Source organism: Triticum urartu, chromosome 2A (assembly GCF_056163025.1).
Source record: "Triticum urartu cultivar PI428250 chromosome 2A, HENAU_Tu73, whole genome shotgun sequence".
Taxonomy (NCBI): domain Eukaryota; kingdom Viridiplantae; phylum Streptophyta; class Magnoliopsida; order Poales; family Poaceae; genus Triticum; species Triticum urartu.
Window position 1 is genome coordinate 197264518 of NC_141874.1, and position 19980 is coordinate 197284497.

The 19980-nt window shown below is 49.5% G+C and overlaps 1 protein-coding gene and 1 pseudogene across 1 annotated transcript; both read right to left on the minus strand.

The window, feature by feature from the left end:
- Positions 1 to 3467: 3467 nt before the first annotated feature.
- Positions 3468 to 8396, minus strand: LOC147984517 (uncharacterized). Its single transcript, XM_087541136.1, has 7 exons — positions 8138 to 8396; positions 7624 to 8078; positions 7303 to 7512; positions 6538 to 6915; positions 5270 to 6451; positions 4599 to 5225; positions 3468 to 4505 (listed from the first exon to the last, which is right to left on the minus strand). Exons 1-7 carry the CDS (start codon positions 8394 to 8396, stop codon positions 3468 to 3470), a joined length of 4149 nt encoding a protein of 1382 aa, XP_087397262.1.
- A 35-nt stretch (positions 8397 to 8431) lies between these two features.
- On the minus strand, positions 8432 to 9672 carry LOC147984518 (uncharacterized; annotated as a pseudogene).
- Positions 9673 to 19980: the final 10308 nt, after the last annotated feature.

Consider the following 19980-nt stretch of genomic DNA (forward strand, 5'->3'; position numbering starts at 1 on the left):
TTGTGCTCTATAGTAACTTCGTCGTCTGTTTTGCGCATCCCCTTATCGTGGCATTTCTTTACGATGGTTCCTTTGTGCAGTGTCACATAAGCATCTACCACATCTAGGGATGGACGATATTATCAACAGAGCTTGTAAAATAGACTATGCGGGTGAGGCAATCTTGGAATATTTATTTTCATTACCAGATCAGGAACTATGTATTATGGGCACTCGTAATGTGCGTGACATGATTGTCATATCAGCCTGGTACTTGTGGTGGGAAAGGCGCAAATTGGTACACAATGAGACTACTCGGAATGCACAACAGATATCCATGGGGATACGCGCTCTCGCTGCCAATTTTGTTAATGCCTCCTCGCCGAAGGCTTCCATGAAAAGAGGAGGATGGTCTAACCCCCCAACGGGATTTGTTAAACTTAACGTTGATACTTCTTTTGACCACGACCTTCTCAGGGGTACGATCGGGGCTGTCTTAAGAGATGACAAAGGTAGGTTCATCAGTGGGGGAAATGGTAAGATTGACCGGTGTGCAGATGTGTTGATGGCTGAAGCTTTGGCGTTAAAATTTGGCCTATCGCTTGCGCAAAGGACGGGTTGTAATCGCATAATTATTAACTCGGATAATATGAAGGTGATCGAGACCATGAACGAAGGAGGACGATCGTCGGGGGCAACTGCTGCAATTTTTGATGACTGTTTTCACTTAGCTTGCGATTTTCCTATTTCTAGATTCGAGCATTGTAATAGAGAAGCAAATAAAGTTGCTCATGAACTTGCCAAGTTGGCTAGATTTTCTTTCATTTCTGATCGGTTTGAGGAACCACATAATGCAATTGTACCAATCCTCATAAGCGATGTAATGATTATTTCTAATGAATAAAGCTTGAACTTTCTTTAAAAAAAAAGGTGTTGTAGCACTAGTAAGTTAGCCCTGGCAAAGTCATTCCGTCGATCCGAGTAGTCCACGTGCAATTCCCTCCAGCCGTTGTTGTGACCTCCTCCGAGCCACCCATGGTGCTTCTTAACGGGCAAACCAAGAATAGGGTCTCCGACACCTATATAATTCTTGCAAAAGGAGATGCACTCTTGCGTTAGATACCCCTGGATGATGCTCCCATTGGGACGGGACATGTTACGAACGAATCCTTTGATGACCCCATTCATCCTCTCGAACGGCATCATGTTATGAAGGAATGTCAGCCCGAGGTCAATGATGTCGTCCGCAATGTGGACACACAGATGCACCGTGAAGTTAAAGAACGCGGGCGGGAAGTATATCTCAAGCTCACATAGTATGACAACGATCTCTTCCTGTAGCCTTCGGAGCTGCTTCTTCACACTAATGGACTTTCGAGAGATAACGTCGAAGAAGTTGCAGAGACCAGTAAGCGTGTCATGGACGTGCTTCTCCATTATCCCTCTAATGGCAACCAGGAGTATCTGCATCATCATCACGTGACAGTCATGAGACTTCATCCCGCTGAACCTTTTCTTCTTGGTGTCTAGAAATCTGCTTATCTTCCCACAGTAACCGGAACTGACTTTGATTCCCGTAAAACACCTGATGAATTGATCGATCTCCTTAGCACTTAAGGTGAAGCAAGAAGGGGGCAATAATTCTCCTCCTTCTTGTTGACTTTTCTGCCCCTTCCCCCGCCTCCGTCTCCGTCTGCTCCGTCAACTTTTTACGGTGGAGATCTATCCTGATCTCCAGATCTTCCAAGTCTTTCCTTGCCTTCGGCCCATACTTGATCTTCTTCGGCATGTTCATTAGTGTGCCAAGCAAGCTCTCGAGGATATTCTTCATGATATGCATTTGATCAAGGCAATGAGGTGTGTCGTGATTGGGCCAGTACTGCAAATCCCAGAAAAAAGATGTCGTTTTTCAAATCTTCAACAGCGGCTCCGACGCCTTTTTCATCTTTCCTGGCACAGGGCATTGTTCCAGTTTTTCAACAGCTCGTTGACTTTGGCGCCGTTCCTCTTACGTAGGGGAAGGAGGGGGAGAGGGGGGGGGGTGAAAAGGTGGCACCAGCCGCACCTGGCAGTAGCACTGTTTTCTAGACAGCGCTACTGCTATGGTGCATATATAGTAGTAGCGCTTTTCAGGAGCACCGCTACTACTAAGTGGGGCCCATTAGCAGTAGCGATGTTGTCAAACCAAGCGCTACTGCGAAAATCTTAGCAGTAGCACTTTATTTTGGGCCGTGTTGCTATTACATTTAGCGTCGGTGGGCTCGTTGGGCCTCACTGATCAGTAGCGCTTTTTTCATTTGCAGTGCTATTGCTAAAGCATTACTTGTAGCGATGCCCGAGACCAGCGCTACTGCTAATTAGCAGCAGTGCGTGTTATTTTTCAGCGCTACTACTGATGTCCTCCTATAAGCATTTCCCTAGTAGTGTACACTACAATGGAGACTTGCGATCTCGGGGTTTTCTCAGTAAAGTATATGAATATAGATTTGATAAACTCTGGTTCAATCCCAAAGTCGCTTCACATTTGGAAATTAAGGTATCTTTAAAGATGAAAGTTTTCATGTGATTTTTTCACAAGAAAGTGATTTGACTAAAGATAACTTGGCAAAGCGTAGTTGGGAGTGTAGTAAACAGTGTTGCTTTTGTGATCAGGATGAATCAATCCAACATCTGTTTCTCGAATGCCCACTAGCCAAGTCATTGTGCCGCACAGTGCATGTGACCTTTAGTGTCAGTCCTCCTAATATCATAATCATTTTATTTGGGAATTTGTTAAACAGGATAGAGCCTAAATTAGCGGCGCATATTCGAGTTGAAGTGTGTATATTACTTTGGGTCATATGGAACTATCAGAATGATCTAATTTTTAACATACAAAACATCACCAACTTTTTGCAAGTCATCTGAGCAACTGGCAGGATCACGTGGTCGTTACTCAGCCGTGAGAAAGTCAATGACATATGGCTACAACCGGTTTAGATGACGGTTCAACAATGAGATAGCTGTGGAGTCCTATTTTTGCCAGTTGTGGCCTTGTTTTCTTTTTCATCTCACTTTGAGTTCTTACTAGTGGCTGGGGCCCATCATCGTGGGCCACTTAAGAGGAAGATATGCGCACCTCATCATCATGTTAAAAAGTTTAAAAAATATTTTCGCATCACGTGAACATCACAACCATCTTAAAAGGATAAAGAAAAAGCTTAGAAAAACTTTTCTCGAAAGTCTCCTTACCATTTAAAAAACTCTACAAACACTTTCTCACCGTAAACAACCAGCATGCGTCACATGGCGTAGCTGGTTGGCTACCATTCTAACACCTCTTAATGGGTTTAATTTTTTTTGAAAGATCTAGCACTGGCTGGCATTGATTTCATTAGCAGAGAGAAGGCGGGAAACAAGCTTGATCAAGTGATTGATGGGGTGAAAAAGAAAAGGTACAAGTGGCCAGCCCAGCAGCTATGCTGGCACTGATAGTATCGGGATATCTCTCACGGCACATCCCCGAAGGGGTGCTCTATGCAGGCTGCTCCGGCGATCCTCCATTGCTCCATGTCGCGACGGCACGCTTCGATAATGGTGCTAGAGAACGGCATCTTGCCGCGGAAGGTGCATGCATTACGCTCAAGCCATATGTGCCAGACAATGAGCGCAAGAATTGATCTGGTGCCCTTCCTGTCTGCTGGGCTTGCCGCGTCCGTGATCAGTCTCACTCTTTCCGTCGTCGTCGTTCCGGAGCTCCAGGTATCTTGTGCCAGGGAGTGACAGCCCCGCCATGACACCGCCGTTGTCCAGGCCTGGATAGCAATCGGGCATTCCCAGAAAAGGTGGGCGGAGGACTCCAAACTTCGCAGACAGAGTTGGCAGAAGTAACTGTTCTCCCAGCCACGCCGCTGCAGGCGATTGTTGCACCATAGCTTGTCGAGGTGGAGCATCCACAGGAACATCTTGAGCTTCCCAGGTGCCCAGATACGCCAGACGTTTTTGGAGGGGAAGGGTGCCATTGGCGCCTGGAACTGAGCCGCGTAGGCGGAGCGAGCGGAGTAGCTCCCGGAGGTGGTAGCAGTCCAGCAGATTGTGTCGTTGAGGTCGTCGTTTATGATGTTGCCCGCTCTCCGAATCGCCCTTGCTAGCTGGAGTACAGAGGGTGCAATGCTACTGGTTTCCCCGTGGCGGAGATCAAGGATCCATCGCCCGTCGAGCAACGCGTCCCGGACGGACCTGTTCTTGCGGATGGAGCGGGCGAAGAGGGTGGGGTAGTCCAGCCGGAGTGGCCTGCCGTCAAGCCATGGGCTTGACCAGAAGGACGTCGTCCTGCCGCCCCCGATGGTGACCACCGTGTTGGCAGCGAAGAGAGCCTGGTCCGGCAGGTTGCATGGCGTGCCCGTGCCGACCCATGGCCGCTCTGGATGGGTCCAGGAGAGCCAGAGCCAGCGCAGACGGAGGGCGTGCGCGAATTTGTCCAAGTCATGTATGCCGAGGCCCCCGTGGGATTCTGGCGTGGTGACCGCGCTCCATGCTACCTTACACTTTCCTCCGGTTACTTCTTCATCTTGTGCCCAGAGAAAACGTCATCTGGCTTTATCTACCTCCTTGAAAAACTTCTTTGGCGCTCCCAGTACCGTGAGGGCGAACGTTGGCATGGCGGAGAGGACACAGCGGACAAGCACCCTACGGCCGGCGATATGCATTAGTCTGCCTTTCCAACCAGCGAGGCGCGCACGAATCCTATCTAGGATGAACTGCAGGTGGACTAGACGAATCCTACTGGTAGTGTTTGGGAGGCCCAGGTACGTGATTGGTAGTGACGCCATGATGCCGCCAAAGTTTTGCAAGATGGAACCAAGGTCGAGGGCGCTGCAGCTAATTGGCACTGCCGAGGATTTGGCCAAGTTGACGTGCAGGCCCGTGGCCTTGCCGAAAAGATGCAGGATGCTGAGCAGAGTATCTACCTCCGTCCTTGTGGGGTTGATGAAGATCATGGCGTCGTCGGCATACAGGCTTGTACGCATACGCACGACCGTACTAGGCAGAGGAGATAGCTGGCCCGCCAAGGTTGCCGCCTCTAGTAGACGGTGCAGGGGGTCGATGCAGAGAATGAAGAGCAGCGGCGAGAGCGGATCCCCCTGCCGCAGCCCACGACGATGCATGATGGAGGCGCCCGGAGACCCATTCAGTAGGCAAGACGACGAGGATGTAGAGAGCAGAAGCGTGATCCAGTCTCGCCATCTAGTAGGGAAGCCCATTTTCTGAAGGAGTTCAAAGATGTATTCCCAAGAAGTTTGTCAAATGCCTTGGCTATATCTAATTTCAGAAGCAGGGCAGGTGTCTTGCGGCGATGAAGAGCTCTGATGGCGTTTTGAACATATAGGAAACTGTCATGTATGCACTTAGAACGCTGGAAGGCAGTTTGGGCAGGCAAAATCAGTGTGCTGATGATTGGGGCCAGCCTCATGGATAAAACCTTGGCGATTAGTTTGGCGATGGAGTGAATAAGACTGATGGGCCTGTAGTCAGCCATACTAGTTGCCCCGTCCTTGTTCGGCAGCAGCACAATCATGGCAGAGTTTAGGGCCGCAAAATCACCCCCAACTAAGTTGTAGAAATGATGGAAAACAACCATGATGTCGTGCTTAATGAGGCTCCAACATGATCTGTAGAAGGCGCCCGAGAATCCGTCAGGTCCAGGTGCCTTCTCAGAGGGGGATGCTTTGATCGCCTCCCAAACTTTAGTTTCCGTGAACGGGTTGTCTAGCCGAGCATTCTCAACTGATGGTAGCACAATGGAGTCCCAGTTGATCGAGCAGGAGCGTGGCCGCCTTGTGCCGAGCAGCTGAAGGAAATGGGTGTGAGAAATGGTGGCCTTGTCTCCATGCGCGGTGGCCACACCGGATTCAGTTTGCAGCGAGTGGATGTGGTTTTTGCGCCTCCGGGAGTTGATCTTCGCTTGGAAGAAGGCGGTCTTGGCGTCACCTGCGCGGAGCCAGGAAACCCTGGATGCCTGACGCTTGCGTGCACGCTCGATCGCCGCCAGGCCGACGATCCTGTGCTTGAGTTGCTTGCAGAGGCAAAATTCAGCGGGGGACAGACAACGCGCCTCCTGGGCAATATCCAGGCAGAGCACAACTTCAACAGCAAGGTGGAGCTGCACTCTGGCATCGCTGAACAGGGAACGAGCCCAAATCTTGAGATCAAAAGCTGCCCGCTTTAGTTTGGTGTTTAATCTTGCGATAGGGCACCTTGCTGCAACAGGCCGCTGCCAGGCCCGTTCCACTGTCTCTCTGAAGCGTGGGAAACGCGGCCAAAATGCCTCAAATTTGAAGGTGGCCCTCCTCAGGGGAGCAGTGGTGTCAGCTAGCAATAACGGGCAGTGATCCGAGCAAGCAGTCGAAGCAGCCATGAGCATAAGGGAGGGGAAAAGGCTCTCCCATTCGACGTTGCAGAAAATCTTGTCAATGCTCACCAGGGTCGGATCCTGTCGCTCATTTGACCATGTGAAGCGCCTGTTTTTGCACTTGATCTCCTTCAGGCTGGCCGTGTCAATCGCCCTTCTGAACATGCCCTGATGCGCCGGTTGAGGTTGAGATTGCTTTTGTCCCTTGCTTCATATATGATGTTGAAGTCGCCTGCAATCATCCATGGCTCACCAAGTGGAGGTGCAAAATGGATCAGCTCAGCCAGGAAGGATTCCTTGAGCCCATCATCGACCGGAACATACACAGTTGTTAGCCAGAATGAAGATGAACACTGCAGTAGGGTGACCTTGGCTGTGATCGAGAAGACGCCCATAGCCTGAGTGTCGAGCTGCACGGCGCTCTTGTCCCAGAGGATCGCCGCACCTCCTCTTGTTCCAACTGCCGGCAGGACCGCGCAACCTTCCAAGCGGCTGCCTCCCAGTTCACGCACGATGCTAGGCGACCACAGCTCCAGTTTTGTCTCCTGTATGCAAAGAATTGGGGTTTTGTGAGCAGCGGCAACTTCACACACAACAACTCTCCTCGCTGGAGAGTTCAGCCCTCTGACATTCCAGGACATGAGGGAAAATTGGTTGTTATCCATTGGGCACGGGCAAATTCTCCAACAGCATCACAAATCTATTGATGGTCAAACGATGCGGATACACAGCCAGCTTAACAGGGGCGTGCCAGAGGCCACCAATAGGCCCCAAGATCCTCTGGCACAATAGCAACCCTCGACGCCTAATTCTAACATAACGGAGAACTAACATGAGTCCTAACTCTACTCGGCTTAAGGCCAAGCGCTGCTGGAGACTAATACTAACACTAACAGAGCATAAGATACTATGGATGACTAACATAACTAAACTATAGCTTCAGTAGCGGCATCCGGGCCAGCCATGCCCCCGGCGATGCGCAGCGCCTCCGGGTCGAGACGGGTGAGTTTGGCGATGATGGAGATGTCCTCGTCAGTCAGCGGCTCGTCGAAACATTTGATGAGGGCTTCGGCCGCCTTGGCCGTCATGGCCTCCTTCGGCCCCAGCAGGCCGAGCTTCTTGACCAGCAGGAGAGAGGCACGCTGCGCAACAGGCACCCTTGAGGTGTTGCCTGCCTACCGCGCACTCTGCCTGGTCGGCCCTGCACGGGCCCTGGGTGGTGCCGAGGTGCGTCCAGCAGGGGGTTGACGCACGAGGGGAGTCGGGGTGTTGGTGAAGAGGCCAGGCTGCTCGGCGTTGTCGACGTTGCTGGGGGGCTGCAGCTGCTGAACCTGCTGTGTCACTGCGTCGAGCTGAACTTCAGTGGAGACCGTCGTGGGCGTGGTGCGGCAGGCCACGGTCGAGGGCCCTGGGGCGAACTCGAGTGGGGCAGCAAGCGTTGAAGCGATCGCCTGGTCGATCTCCAGAAGGCTGGAGTCTACGCGGACGGGCTGGAGAGGCGCGCGGTCTGCCGAGTCGAAGAGGTCAGCGACAGGGTCCGAGGCCGCTGCCGGCCCCTTGGCCGTGCGCTCGGCTTGGTCCGACAGCAGCGGCAGAGGTAGGGTGGCCCTGAGGCTGCTGGCATCGTGGCGGGTGCCCTTGCCGTGACGCCTGCTGATTGGAGTCCTGCTTCGCTGGCGTGTGGCGCCACCGTTGCTCTCCGGGGCGGCTGCTCGCGCCCGCCGTGGCCGCGACCCAGGAGCGTGTCCTTCCAGGAACGCCAGTCACCCTGTGGCCCGTTGTTGTCGTCATGGTCTCGGCGAGGCCTGAGCTGGAGCCCGCCACAGCCAGAGGGGCCGACCACCGGGGGCTGGCGCCTGCCCTGTCCCTGGCCATCCTCAATGTGCATCGACCACGTCCCCGGGTAGACGCGCGGGAACGGGCGATCATCGTCGGACCCGGAGGACGGGATACTGCTCTGGCCCAAGTGCGAGGAGCGAGGCGACAGGGGCGTCCAGTCTTCAACGCGGTCGACGTGGATGAGCATAACGTTGCGCCGGACACATGGTGGATGGGGGGACCTCACGGCTGGGCGGCGAGAAGCCCAGCATGGCCTCGACGCGGCCGGCACCACGCGTTGCGCGCCAGATGGTGTGCTTGGTGGGGATGAAGGCGACGTCGTACACCCACACCCAGCACGCGAAGGTCCGCGTGTGGCCGCGCTCATGCGTGCGGCTGTCGAGCTGGTCGATGATGCATTTGTCGCCGAGCACCTCCGCCGCACCGTCAACGGACCACAGGTGCATGGGCATCTTCTCGATGACGACGCGGACATGGAGGAGGAAGTCTTCATGGTCGGCGTGGACGTCCTCGTGCCACGGCTTGATGGTGAAGGCGACGCCATCGACGTTGATGGAGCCCAGGCAGACAGCGTTGTCCCGGTGCGCCGACAGCTCGAAGTGGACGAGGAAGTCCTCCGGGTCGTGGCTGGTCACTCGCAGCAGGTGCGCCGGGGTGCGGAGAACGGCGTCGAAGGCGCGGCCGACGGACATGGGGCTCGCCGCGTGCCGCTCGGCCGTGGAGATGAGGAGGACGGCATGGCGGCGGAGGAGGAACATCTGATGCTCCATCTCCGGCGACTCGATCACCACCTTGTGGCCGTCCCTTGGCCGGCGCGCGGGGTCGGTGTGGTGGCAACGGTCCATGGCCGACGCGGGCGGAGGAGGCGAGGGGAAGCAGAGCCTCTCACGGACCGGAGCACGGCTAGCAGCGGGCGCCAGGCCACCACCACGGCCACGCCGGATTTGCGGGCAGTCCTTGGCGATGTGGCCCGGCAACTTGCACTCGATGCAGTGTATGGGGTCTCTACAGTCGACGCGACGGTGCTTGGAGCTGAGGCACCGGAAGCAGAGCCCCCTGAAACACCTTAAGAAGGCCGCGCGGGCAGCGTCCGCATTGAAGGAGAGGCGCTGGCCTCGGGGACGCCGCGAGCACGCGGGGGAGGCATGGGCGCGCGCGGCGGCGCGGCGCGCGTTGCGGGACAGGACCGGCATCCATCCATCAGCTTGGCCGGGGGAGGAATGGTCGGTGCGAGGGAAGGGACAGACCATGATGGATTTTAGGCGGAGCGGCTCCATTGGGCGATCCCTGCTAATATCCGGCATGGATAGTGCGGCAGCGGCCCCAGAGCACTCCCCCCGGAGCATAAGGCGCGGCGGAGAACCAGGGTTGACAGTAGGAGGGCTGGGGGCGGCGGAGGGACCGGATCCGCGGACGGACCGCCGGACGGGCGCAGATCTGGGACGGAGGCGGGTTGGCCCCATCCCTCGCTGCCGCGTGAGCTGGAGCGTGCAGAGCCGCGTGAGTGCGCCGAGCGTCCGCGCCCCATGGATTCGGGAGGGTGGCGCCGGTGGCCGAGCGGCCAGCGACAGGGTAGGTGGCCGCCGCGGCCGGAGTGCCCGACGGCGCGGGCGGCGGCGGGGGGGGGGGGGGGGGGGGTAGTCTTGCCTGATGATTTTGACTCAATGGGTTTAATTTGAAACTGCATATTTACTAGATATATATACTTTGATTAATAAAATAGCTGCATCCATCGTTGTGATGCAGAAACCAAGGGCAATCCTTCCCTTTTAAAAAGAATGAACATAAAGAGGAGTAGGCCAAGACGTGCAGCGGCAGGCGCTTGAACGGAGGGAGAGTGGCCTGCTAGTTGGCGTTGTAGAGGCCGCCGTGGAAGCTGTATCCATCGTGGTCGGCGGTGCCTTCGTTCCGGCCATAGTCGTCGGAGTGCCCCCAATGCTGGACATAGCTGGGTGTGGCTCACCGTAAAGCAGCTCCTCCCGAGATCAGACGGGTCGATGGATCAATGCCATCGCCGTACGTTGGGATCGTCGTCAGAGTCATTGCACGGGTAGATGCCCACCGTGTGTAGATGCTCAGTAGCGTGGTCCAACTTTTCACCTATGTACTCCGACTTGGAGTAGGGCTCAATCGAGCATGTTGTGAGCGTCGGGCTCTGGATAGACCATGAAATTCTCCTTGGCTACGGTCAGGTTTTCGAGGCATGCATCCTCTATGCCGCCGATGGTACGTAGATGCGTACCCTCTGCTTAGGTCTTTCATAGCTGCTTTCCGCTTCTTACCTTTCTCTTTCTGGCAGCTGAGCTCTGCTTTGAGGCGTGCATTCTCCTGCATGGATTTTTTGCCTGTGTGGCTGTAGTCTTCGATCTCGACCATGCCGTATCTTTCCATGTGCTTCCTTCTCTGGTCGCCGCCGTGTCTTCAACATCTTTTGGATTTGAGCGCGGCTCGCCGTCCAGTGCAACCTGCGCGGACGTCGTGTGGGTTAGCCGGCGAAGTGAAGAACCACATAGAGGCACGGTAGTTGCACCTTTGGCGGTACGCGGGCTGCGGCAAGCCAAGCGCATCCACCATCCCGCCAAAAGAGGATCTTCGGGCGGATCTTTCTTTCGCCATTGCACTTCCCTGCTTGACAAACATAAATCCATTAAAGCATTTACAACTTGGCACCTCAAACTCGCCTCAAATGTTTGGGTGGACGGCTCAGTCACAAAATTTTAATCTAGACAGACGCCTCAAACGAAACTCAAATGCCTGGTCTGACCGGCACCTTTCATATCCAGCCCAAATATGGGGCGAATATGGGGACACCCGGACGCGGCCGCCACGTTGGAGTCCCACACGGAATCGCCTGGAAACACGGCGGTCCAACGGACGTCTCCTCCGGTGTGTGTGTGTGTGTGGGGGGGGGGGGGGCAGCGCCTGTCTGGCTCGCCTCCCTCTCCGTGCCGCCAGCCCAAGCCCATCCACCTCCTCTCTCCGCTCCGGCGCTCTTCCCACACACTCCGGCCTCTCCATGGTCTGTAAGAAGATAACAACCTACGCTATGCTCACACCGGAGCGCTGGTACGATATCGAGCAGGAGATCCGGGCGAGGCACCCCGCGCGCGCTGCCCGCATCATTGTCGGGCTGCCTCCTGAATCACCGGAGCCGGAGGAGGAGGAGCAGACGGAGGAGGAAGGAGAGGAGCACCAGCTGGCTTCGATGGAGGTGGTGGATCCGAAGGACGACAAGGAGGCGGAGCAGCCGGAGCGAAGCTGGCGCTGACTCCGGGCTTCAACATAAAGCAGGCGGAGGCAGAGTTCACTATCGCCCAAGTGGACGAGATGGTGGAGCAGCGGGCCATCCAAGAGTCCATCCAAAATGAGGCCTATGTGGAGTGATGGAAACAGAAGGCAAGAGTAATTGACCACACAAATGTGGTTTCCGTGTTACCTCATATATATAGACAGGTTACAAGATAATCATGGAAACAAATCAATACAATCCTAACCATAATGGCCCGATTTATATGCAAATGTAGGAGCACTAAATATGGCAGGCTATGACCAGATCGGATTGCCTAACAGCCCCCCGCAGTCACAACGGGAGATTCTCGGACGCTGAGACTGGACCGAAAATCCAAGAACAATGGCGATGGCAAGCCTTTGGTGAAGATGTCCGCGAACTGTCGGGAAGAAGGCACATGAAGAACTCCAATGTGCCCAAGCGCAACACGATCTTGAACGAAGTGAAAATCGATCTCTATGTGCTTGGTACGCTGATGCTGAACCGGGTTCATGAACATGTAGACGGCACTGACATTGTCGCAAAAAACGATTGTGGCGGCAGGGAGAGGTCGGTGAAGCTCCTGGAGGAGTTGGCGAAGCCAACTTGCTTTAGCGACGGCATTAGCGACAGCTCGATACTCTGCCTCAACGCTAGAGCGGGAGACGGTGTGCTGGAGCTTGGAGGACCATGAGACCAGGTTGTCACCAAGGAACACACAGTAGCCAGAGGTCGATCGGCGAGTGTCAGGACAACCAGCCCAGTCTGCATCAGTGTAAGCAACAAGGTGATCCGTGGATGAGGGTGTGAGCTGAAGGCCGTGGTGCAGGGTAGCCTTGACGTAGCGGAGAACACGCTTGACCAAGGTCAAGTGCTGGTCACGGGGATCATGCATGTGAAGACAAATCTGCTGGACGGCGTAGGCGATGTCAGGACGTGTGAACGTCAGGTACTGAAGAGCACCAGCTAGACTCCGATACTCCGAAGGATAAGCAACAGGTGAGCCGGCGGTAGCGGCCATCTTAGGTGATGTGTCCATGGGTGTTGAGGCAGGGTGGCAGGAGCTCATGCCAGCACACTCGAGAATCTCGAGAGAATACTGTGTCTGCGAGAGGAACATCCTACTGGAGTCACAACAAACAGCAAGGCCGAGGAAGTGGTGTAGCTCGCCCGAATCGGTCATGGCAAACTCAGCGCTGAGAGCGGTAATGACGCGCTCAAGCAGGGTCGATGTAGAAGCTGTGAGGATGATGTCGTCGACGTAGAAAAGATAAGCAGTCCCCATGGAACCGTGGAGAGTGAATAGTGATGTATCCGACTTGGAGTAGGTGAAGCCGAAGGAGGTGATGAAGCTCGCAAAGCGGTGATACCACGCACGAGGGGCTTACTTCAGGCCATAGAGTGCACGGTTGAGGCGGCACACATGGTCAGGGTGAGCGGAGTCGACAAAGCCGGTTGGTTGGTGACAAAAGACCACCTCGTTAAAACGCCCATGAATAAAGGTGTTCTTGACGTTGAGTTGGCGAATCTTCCAGTTGGAGGAGAGGGCGACCGAGAGGATGACCCGGATGGTAGCCGGTTTAACCACCGGGCTGAAGGTCTCATCGAAGTCGATGCCGTGTTCCTGAGAGAATCCGTGCAACACCCATCGAGCTTTGTAGTGATCGAGGGTGCCATCCGGCTTGAGCTTGTGACGAAAGACCCATTTGCCGGAGACGATGTTGGCGTTGGTGATAACCCACAAGTATAGGGGATCGCAACAGTTTTCGAGGGTAGAGTATTCAACCCAAATTTATTGATTCGACACAAGGGGAGCCAAAGAATATTCTCAAGTATTAGCAGCTGAGTTGTCAATTCAACCACACCTGGAAACTTAATATCTGCAGTGAAGTATTTAGTAGCAAAGTAATATGATAGTAGTGGTAACGGTAGCAAAAGGTAATGATAGCAAAAGTAATGTTTTTGGTATTTTGTAGTGATGATAGCAATATCAACGGAAAAGTAAATAAGCGAAGAACAATATATTGAAAGCTCGTAGGCAATGGATCGGTGATGGAGAATTATGCCGGATGCGGTTCATCATGTAACAATCATAACCTAGGGTGACACAGAACTAGCTCCAGTTCGTCAATGTAATGTAGGCATGTATTCCGAATATAGTCATACGTGCTTATGGAAAAGAACTTGCATGACATCTTTTGTCCTAACCTCCCGTGGCAGCGGGGTCCTTACGGAAACTAAGGGATATTAAGACCTCGTTTAGTAGAGAACCGGAACAAAGCATTAACACATAGTGAATACATGAACTCCTCAAACTACGGTCATACCAGCTTTTCTCATCTCAGTCAGTCCATCATATATCGACATAATTGCCTTTCACTTGCACGACCGAATAGTGTGAATAATAATAAGAGTGCATGTGCATTGGACTAAGCTGGAATCTGCAAGCATTCAATAAACAGGAGAAGACAAGGCAATATGGGCTCTTTTGTCAGATGAACAATAATGCATATAAGAGCCACTTCAACAATTTAATTATGGTCTTCTCCTATCGACAAGAAAAGAAAAGAAATAAAACTATTTACACGGGAAAGCTCCCAACAAGCAAAAGAAGAACAGGATTTTTTTTGGGTTTTTTAATTACTACTACAAGCATGGAAAGTAAACTAATTAAAAGCTATAACTAATTTTTTTGGTTTTTCTTAAGGTTTATTAAACAAACAAGAAGAAAGCATAAAAAGGAAAATAAACTAGCATGGATGATACAATGAGAAAGTATGAGCACCTACATCTAGCAATGAGTGTGTGAACATGAATGTAATGTCGGTGGGTAATACGTACTCCCCCAAGTTTAGGCTTTTGGCCTAAGTTGGTCTATGGCCACGGTTGGCCTGGCGGATATCCATAATAATAGTTGGGGTCGTACTGAGATGCAGTGGCTATCGCCTCCTGAGCTGCAGCGTGGCGACGAGCGGCCTCCGCCCTCCTCTCGTACTCATCTGCCTCCTCTCTGGTAATTACATATCTTCCTTTTGCCCGATAATCAAAGAAGGCAGGAGCGGGGAGAGTAATACGGACAACACAACATCTGTCAAAGATTAAGCGATAGTAGAGAGGTGATTCATTCCTCTCGACAAACTGGTGGTGAACCATAGCCTCATAATCCAAATAAGCAGGAGGCAACTCAATATCATCTTCACGTATGGCTATACCAAGAAAATTAGCTAAGCGGGTTGCATATATTCCACCAAAGAAATCTTTATTAAATCTACTAAGATGCAACCTATGTGCAACAATGGCTCTCAAATTATAAGATTTATCTCCCAACACAGCACTCCTAAGAATATTGAGGTCAGGGACACACATGTGACATGCCTCATCCTTAACATTAATGCATCTACCTATGAAGAGAGCAAAATAATGTATAGCAGGAAAGTGAATGCTCCCTATGGTAGCTTGTGTTATATCTCTAGATTCCCCCACATTTATACTAGCAAGAAAATCTCTAAATTCAGATTTGCGAGGTTCCTGACACTACCCCATTGTGGAAGTTTGCAAGGAGTGGTAAAATCCTCTAAGTCCATAGTGTAAGAATTTTCATAAAGATCAAACAGAACAATTGGAGAATTACGTGAAGATGAAAATTCAAACCTCCTCACAAAGGAACTAGTGAGATAGTGATAATGGCGGCACTTTTCTTCCTCGAAGCTCACAAGATCAGCGTTACGCAAATATGCATTAAATTCTTCCTTAATTCCCGCTCGATCCATAAACTTTTCCTAAGGCCATTCACAAGGACGCACTGGAGCGTCTCTTGGTGGCTCTTCATCAGCATCACACATTGCAAGACTGGGTCCTTGCTTCCTTGAAGAACCACCTTGGTACATTTTCCTAAGCATATTTCTTCCTCTGAAAAATTTCTGAAATTTTTAGTAACTTCAAAATAAAAGTAACCAAACTCAACAAAATTGATAGCAACAACTCCTACAAGTGCCTAGAGCCTATATCATGCATTAGAACTACTTTTGACCATATAAATTTGACATGCATGCTCAAGAACAAGGTCACCTAGGCAGCACAAATTTGCAATGAATAAAGCACTAGAACAAAAACTAATTGGACCAATGGAGGAGTCACATACCAAGGAACAATCTCCCCAAGTAGTTTTGTGAGAGGTGCTTTGAGCAAGGAGATCAAAAATTGCAGCAAAATGAGCTAGAACTCGTGCTTGAGCTGGATATTCGTGTTTGTGGGAGGAAGAAGAAGTGTGTGGGTGCAGGAATAAGTGGAGGAGGGCCACCGTGGGCCCACGAGGTAGGGGGGCACACCCAGGGGGTAGGGCGCGCCCTCCACCCTCGTGGCCAGGTGGATGCCCCTCCTGCTGTGTTCTCAGTACCAAATATTCTCAAATATTCCAGAAAAAATCATATTTAAATTTCAGGGCATTTGGAGAACTTTTATTTTTGGGGTATTTTTATATTGCATGGATAATTCAGATAACAGACGGAAAATACTTATTTTTATTTTATTTAATATAAATAACAAGAAGCAAAAGGAGGGTACAGAGAGTTGTGCCTTCTAGTTTCATCCATCTCATGCTCATCAAAAGGAATCCATTAACAAGGTTGATCAAGTCTTGTTAACGAACTCATTCCGAATAACATGGAACCGGAGAAATTTCGAATAACACTATGTTACCTCAACGTGGATATTCACATCCCCAATAATAAGAATATCATATTTCTTCTTGACAGTAGGAAGAGGAAATTCAAAACCTCCAAATAGAATCGATAGAATTTTTCCAATAGAGTTGATACTATGAATTTGAGGTTGTTTCCTCGGAAAGTGTACCATATGCTCATTACCATTAACATGAAAAGTGACATTGCCTTTAGTGCAATCAATAATAGCCCCTACAGTATTCAAAATGGGTCTTCCAAGAATAATAGACATACTATCGTCCTCGGGAATATCAAGAATAACAAAGTTCGTTAAAATAGTAACGTTTGCAACTACAACAGGCACATCCTCACAAATACCGACAGGTATAGCAGTTTATTTATCAGCCATTTGCAAAGATATTTCAGTAGGTGTCAACTTATTCAAATCAAGTCTACGATATAAAGAGAGAGGCATAACACTAACACCGGCTCCGAGATCACATAAAGCAGTTTTAACATAGTTTCTTTTAATGGAGCATCGTATAGTGGGTACTCCTGAATCTCCAAGTTTCTTTGGTATTCCACCCTTAAAAGTATAATTAGCAAGCATGGTGGAAATTTTAGCTTCCGATATCTTTCTTTTATTTGTAATAATATCTTTCATATACTTAGCATAAGGTTCATTTTAAGCATATCAGTTAATCACATACGCAAAAAGATAGGTCTAATCATTTCAGCAAAGCGCTCAAAATCCTCATCATCCTTTTTCTTGGATGATTTGGGAGGAAAAGGCATGGGTTTATGAACCCATGGTTCTCTTTCTTTACCATGTTTTCTAGCAACAAAGTCTTTCTTATCATAGCATTGATTCTTCGATTGTGGGTTACCAAGATCAACAGCAGGTTCAATTTCTATATCATTTTCATTGCTAGGTTGAGCATCATCATGAACATTATCATTAACATTATCACTAGTTTCAGGCTCATTACCAGATTGTGTTTCAGCATTAGAAATAGAAATATCATTTGGATTCTCAGGTGTTTCAGCAATAGGTTCACTAGAAGCATGCAAAGTCCTACCATTTTTCTTTTTCTTCCTTTTAGAAGGACTAGGTGCATCTATATTATTTCTCTGAAAATCTTTCTCAATTCTCTTAGGATGGCCTTTAGGATACAAAGGTTCCTGAGTCATTCTACCAGTTCTAGTAGCCACTCTAACAGCATAATCATTATTCTTATTATTCAATTCATTGAGCAAATCATTTTGAGCTTTAAGTACTTGTTCTACTTGAGTGGTAACCATAGAAGCATGTTTACTAATAAGTTTAAGTTCACCTTTAACATTAGCCATATAATCACCCAAGTATTCAAGCATATTTGAATTGTATTTCAATTGTCTACCAAAATAAGCATTGAAGTCATGAAAAGGATCAGATTCAACCGAAGTAATTATATCAGGATCAACAGAGAATTCATAATCCTTATCGGTAACACAGATAGGTGAAGTAGCAAAAGCAGGGTCAGGTTTCATTCTAGCATTAAGAGATTGCTGCTTCCATTTAGCTAATAACCTCTTGAGTTCATATCTATCTTTGCAAGCTAAAATAGCTAGAGCAACTTCTTTTTCAAAAACATAACCCTCGGGAATAACAGGTGATTCATATTCATTAGAGGGAGAGTCTTCATTATCACTTTCATCAATATTATCAGATTCAATATTTTCACTCTCTCTAACCCTAGCAAGTTTTTCATCAAGAAATTCACTAAGTGGCACAGTAGTATCAAACATAGAAGTAGTTTCATCATAAGTATCATGCATAGTAGAAGTGGCATCATCAATAACATGCGACATATCAGAACGAATAGCAGAAGCAGGTTTAGGTGGCACAAGCTTACTCAGAACAGAAGGTGAATCAACTGCAGAGCTAGATGGCAGTTCCTTACCTCCCCTCGTAGTTGAGGGATAAATCTTGGTTTTTGGATCTCTCAAGTACTTCATAATGATAAGCAGATATAAATCCCAAGTGACTCAAAGAATAGAGCTATGCTCCCCGGTAATGGCGCCAGAAAATAGTCTTGATAACCCACAAGTATAGGGGATCGCAACCGTTTTCGAGGGTAGAGTATTCAACCCAAATTTATCGATTCGACACAAGGGGAGCCAAAGAATATCCTCAAGTATTAGCAGTTGAGTTGTCAATTCAACCACACCTGGAAACTTAATATCTGCAGCAAAGTATTTAGTAGCAAAGTAATATGATAGTAGTGGTAACGGTAGCAAAAGGTAATGATAGCAAAAGTAATGTTTTTGGTATTTTGTAGTGATGATAGCAATAGCAACGGAAAAGTAAACAAGCGAAGAACAATATATGGAAAGCTCGTAGGCAATGGATCGGTGATAGAGAATTATGCCGGATGCGGTTCATCATGTAACAATCATAACCTAGGGTGACACAGAACTAGCTCCAATTCATCAATGTAATGTAGGCATGTATTCCGAATATAGTCATACGTGCTTATGGAAAAGAACTTGCATGACATCTTTTGTCCTACCCTCCCCGGCAACGGCGCCAGAAAATAGTCTTGATAACCCACAAGTATAGGGGATCGCAATAGTTTTCGAGGGTAGAGTATTCAACCCAAATTTATTGATTCGAAACAAGGGGAGCCAAAGAATATTCTCAAGTATTAGCAGCTGAGTTGTCAATTCAACCACACCTGGAAACTTAATATCTACAGCAAAGTATTTAGTAGCAAAGTAATATGATAGTAGTGGTAACGGTAGCAAAAGGTAATGATAGCAAAAGTAATGTTTTTGGTATTTTGTAGTGATGATAGCAATAGCAACGAAAAAGTAAATAAGCGAAGAACAATATATTGAAAGCTCATAGGCAATGGATCGGTGATGGAGAATTATGCCGGATGCGGTTCATCATGTAACAGTCATAACCTAGGGTGACATAGAACTAGCTCCAGTTCGTCAATGTAATGCAGGCATGTATTCCGAATATAGTCATACGTGCTTATGGAAAAGAACTTGCATGACATCTTTTGTCCTACCCTCCCGTGGCAGCGGGGTCCTAGCAGAAACTAAGGGATATTAAGGCCTCCTTTTGATAGAGTACCAGACCAAAGCATTAACACATAGTGAATACATGAATTCCTCAAACTGCGGTCATCACCGGTAAGTATCCTGATTATTGTCACTTCAGGGTTAACGGATCATAACACATAATAGGTGACTATAGACTTGCAAGATAGGATAAGGAACACTCATATATTGATGAAAACATAATAGGTTCAGATCTAAAATCATGGCACTCGGGCCCTAGTGACAAGCATTAAGCATAGCAAAGTCATAGCAACATCAATCTCAGAACATAGTGGATACTAGGGATCAAACCCTAACAAAACTAACTCGATTACATGATAAATCTCATCCAACCCATTACCGTCCAGCAAGCCTACGATGGAATTACTCACGCACGGCGGTGAACATCATGAAATTGGTGATGGAGGAAGGTTGATGATGACGATGGTGATGGATTCCCCTCTCCGGAGCCCCGAACGGACTCCAGATCAGCCCTCCTGAGAGGTTTTAGGGCTTGGCGGTGGCCCCGTATCGTAAAACATGATGAATCCTTCTTATTTATTTTTTTCTCCCTGAAAGCAAATATATAGAGTTGGAGTCGAGGTCGGAGGAGCTCCAGGGGGACCCACGAGGTAGGGGGGCGCGCCCCCACCCTTGTGTCTAGGGTGTGAGCCCCCCTGGTCTTCATCTTTTGCAAGGATTTTTTATTATTTCCAAAAAGATGTTTCATGAAGTTTTAGGTCATTCCGAGA

Bases quoted from the DNA above. Each gene is read 5' to 3' on its own strand.
- LOC147984517 (XM_087541136.1), bottom strand. From the start codon at position 8,396: ATGCTCATCCACGTCGACCGCGTTGAAGACTGGACGCCCCTGTCGCCT. The intron at 7,513-7,623 runs GTGCGTCAACCC...CCTGTTGCGCAG, and splicing joins CCAACACCCCGACTCCCCTC to CGTGCCTCTCTCCTGCTGGT. The intron at 5,226-5,269 runs GCATTTGACAAA...GAACTCCTTCAG, and splicing joins TGAAATTAGATATAGCCAAG to AAAATGGGCTTCCCTACTAG.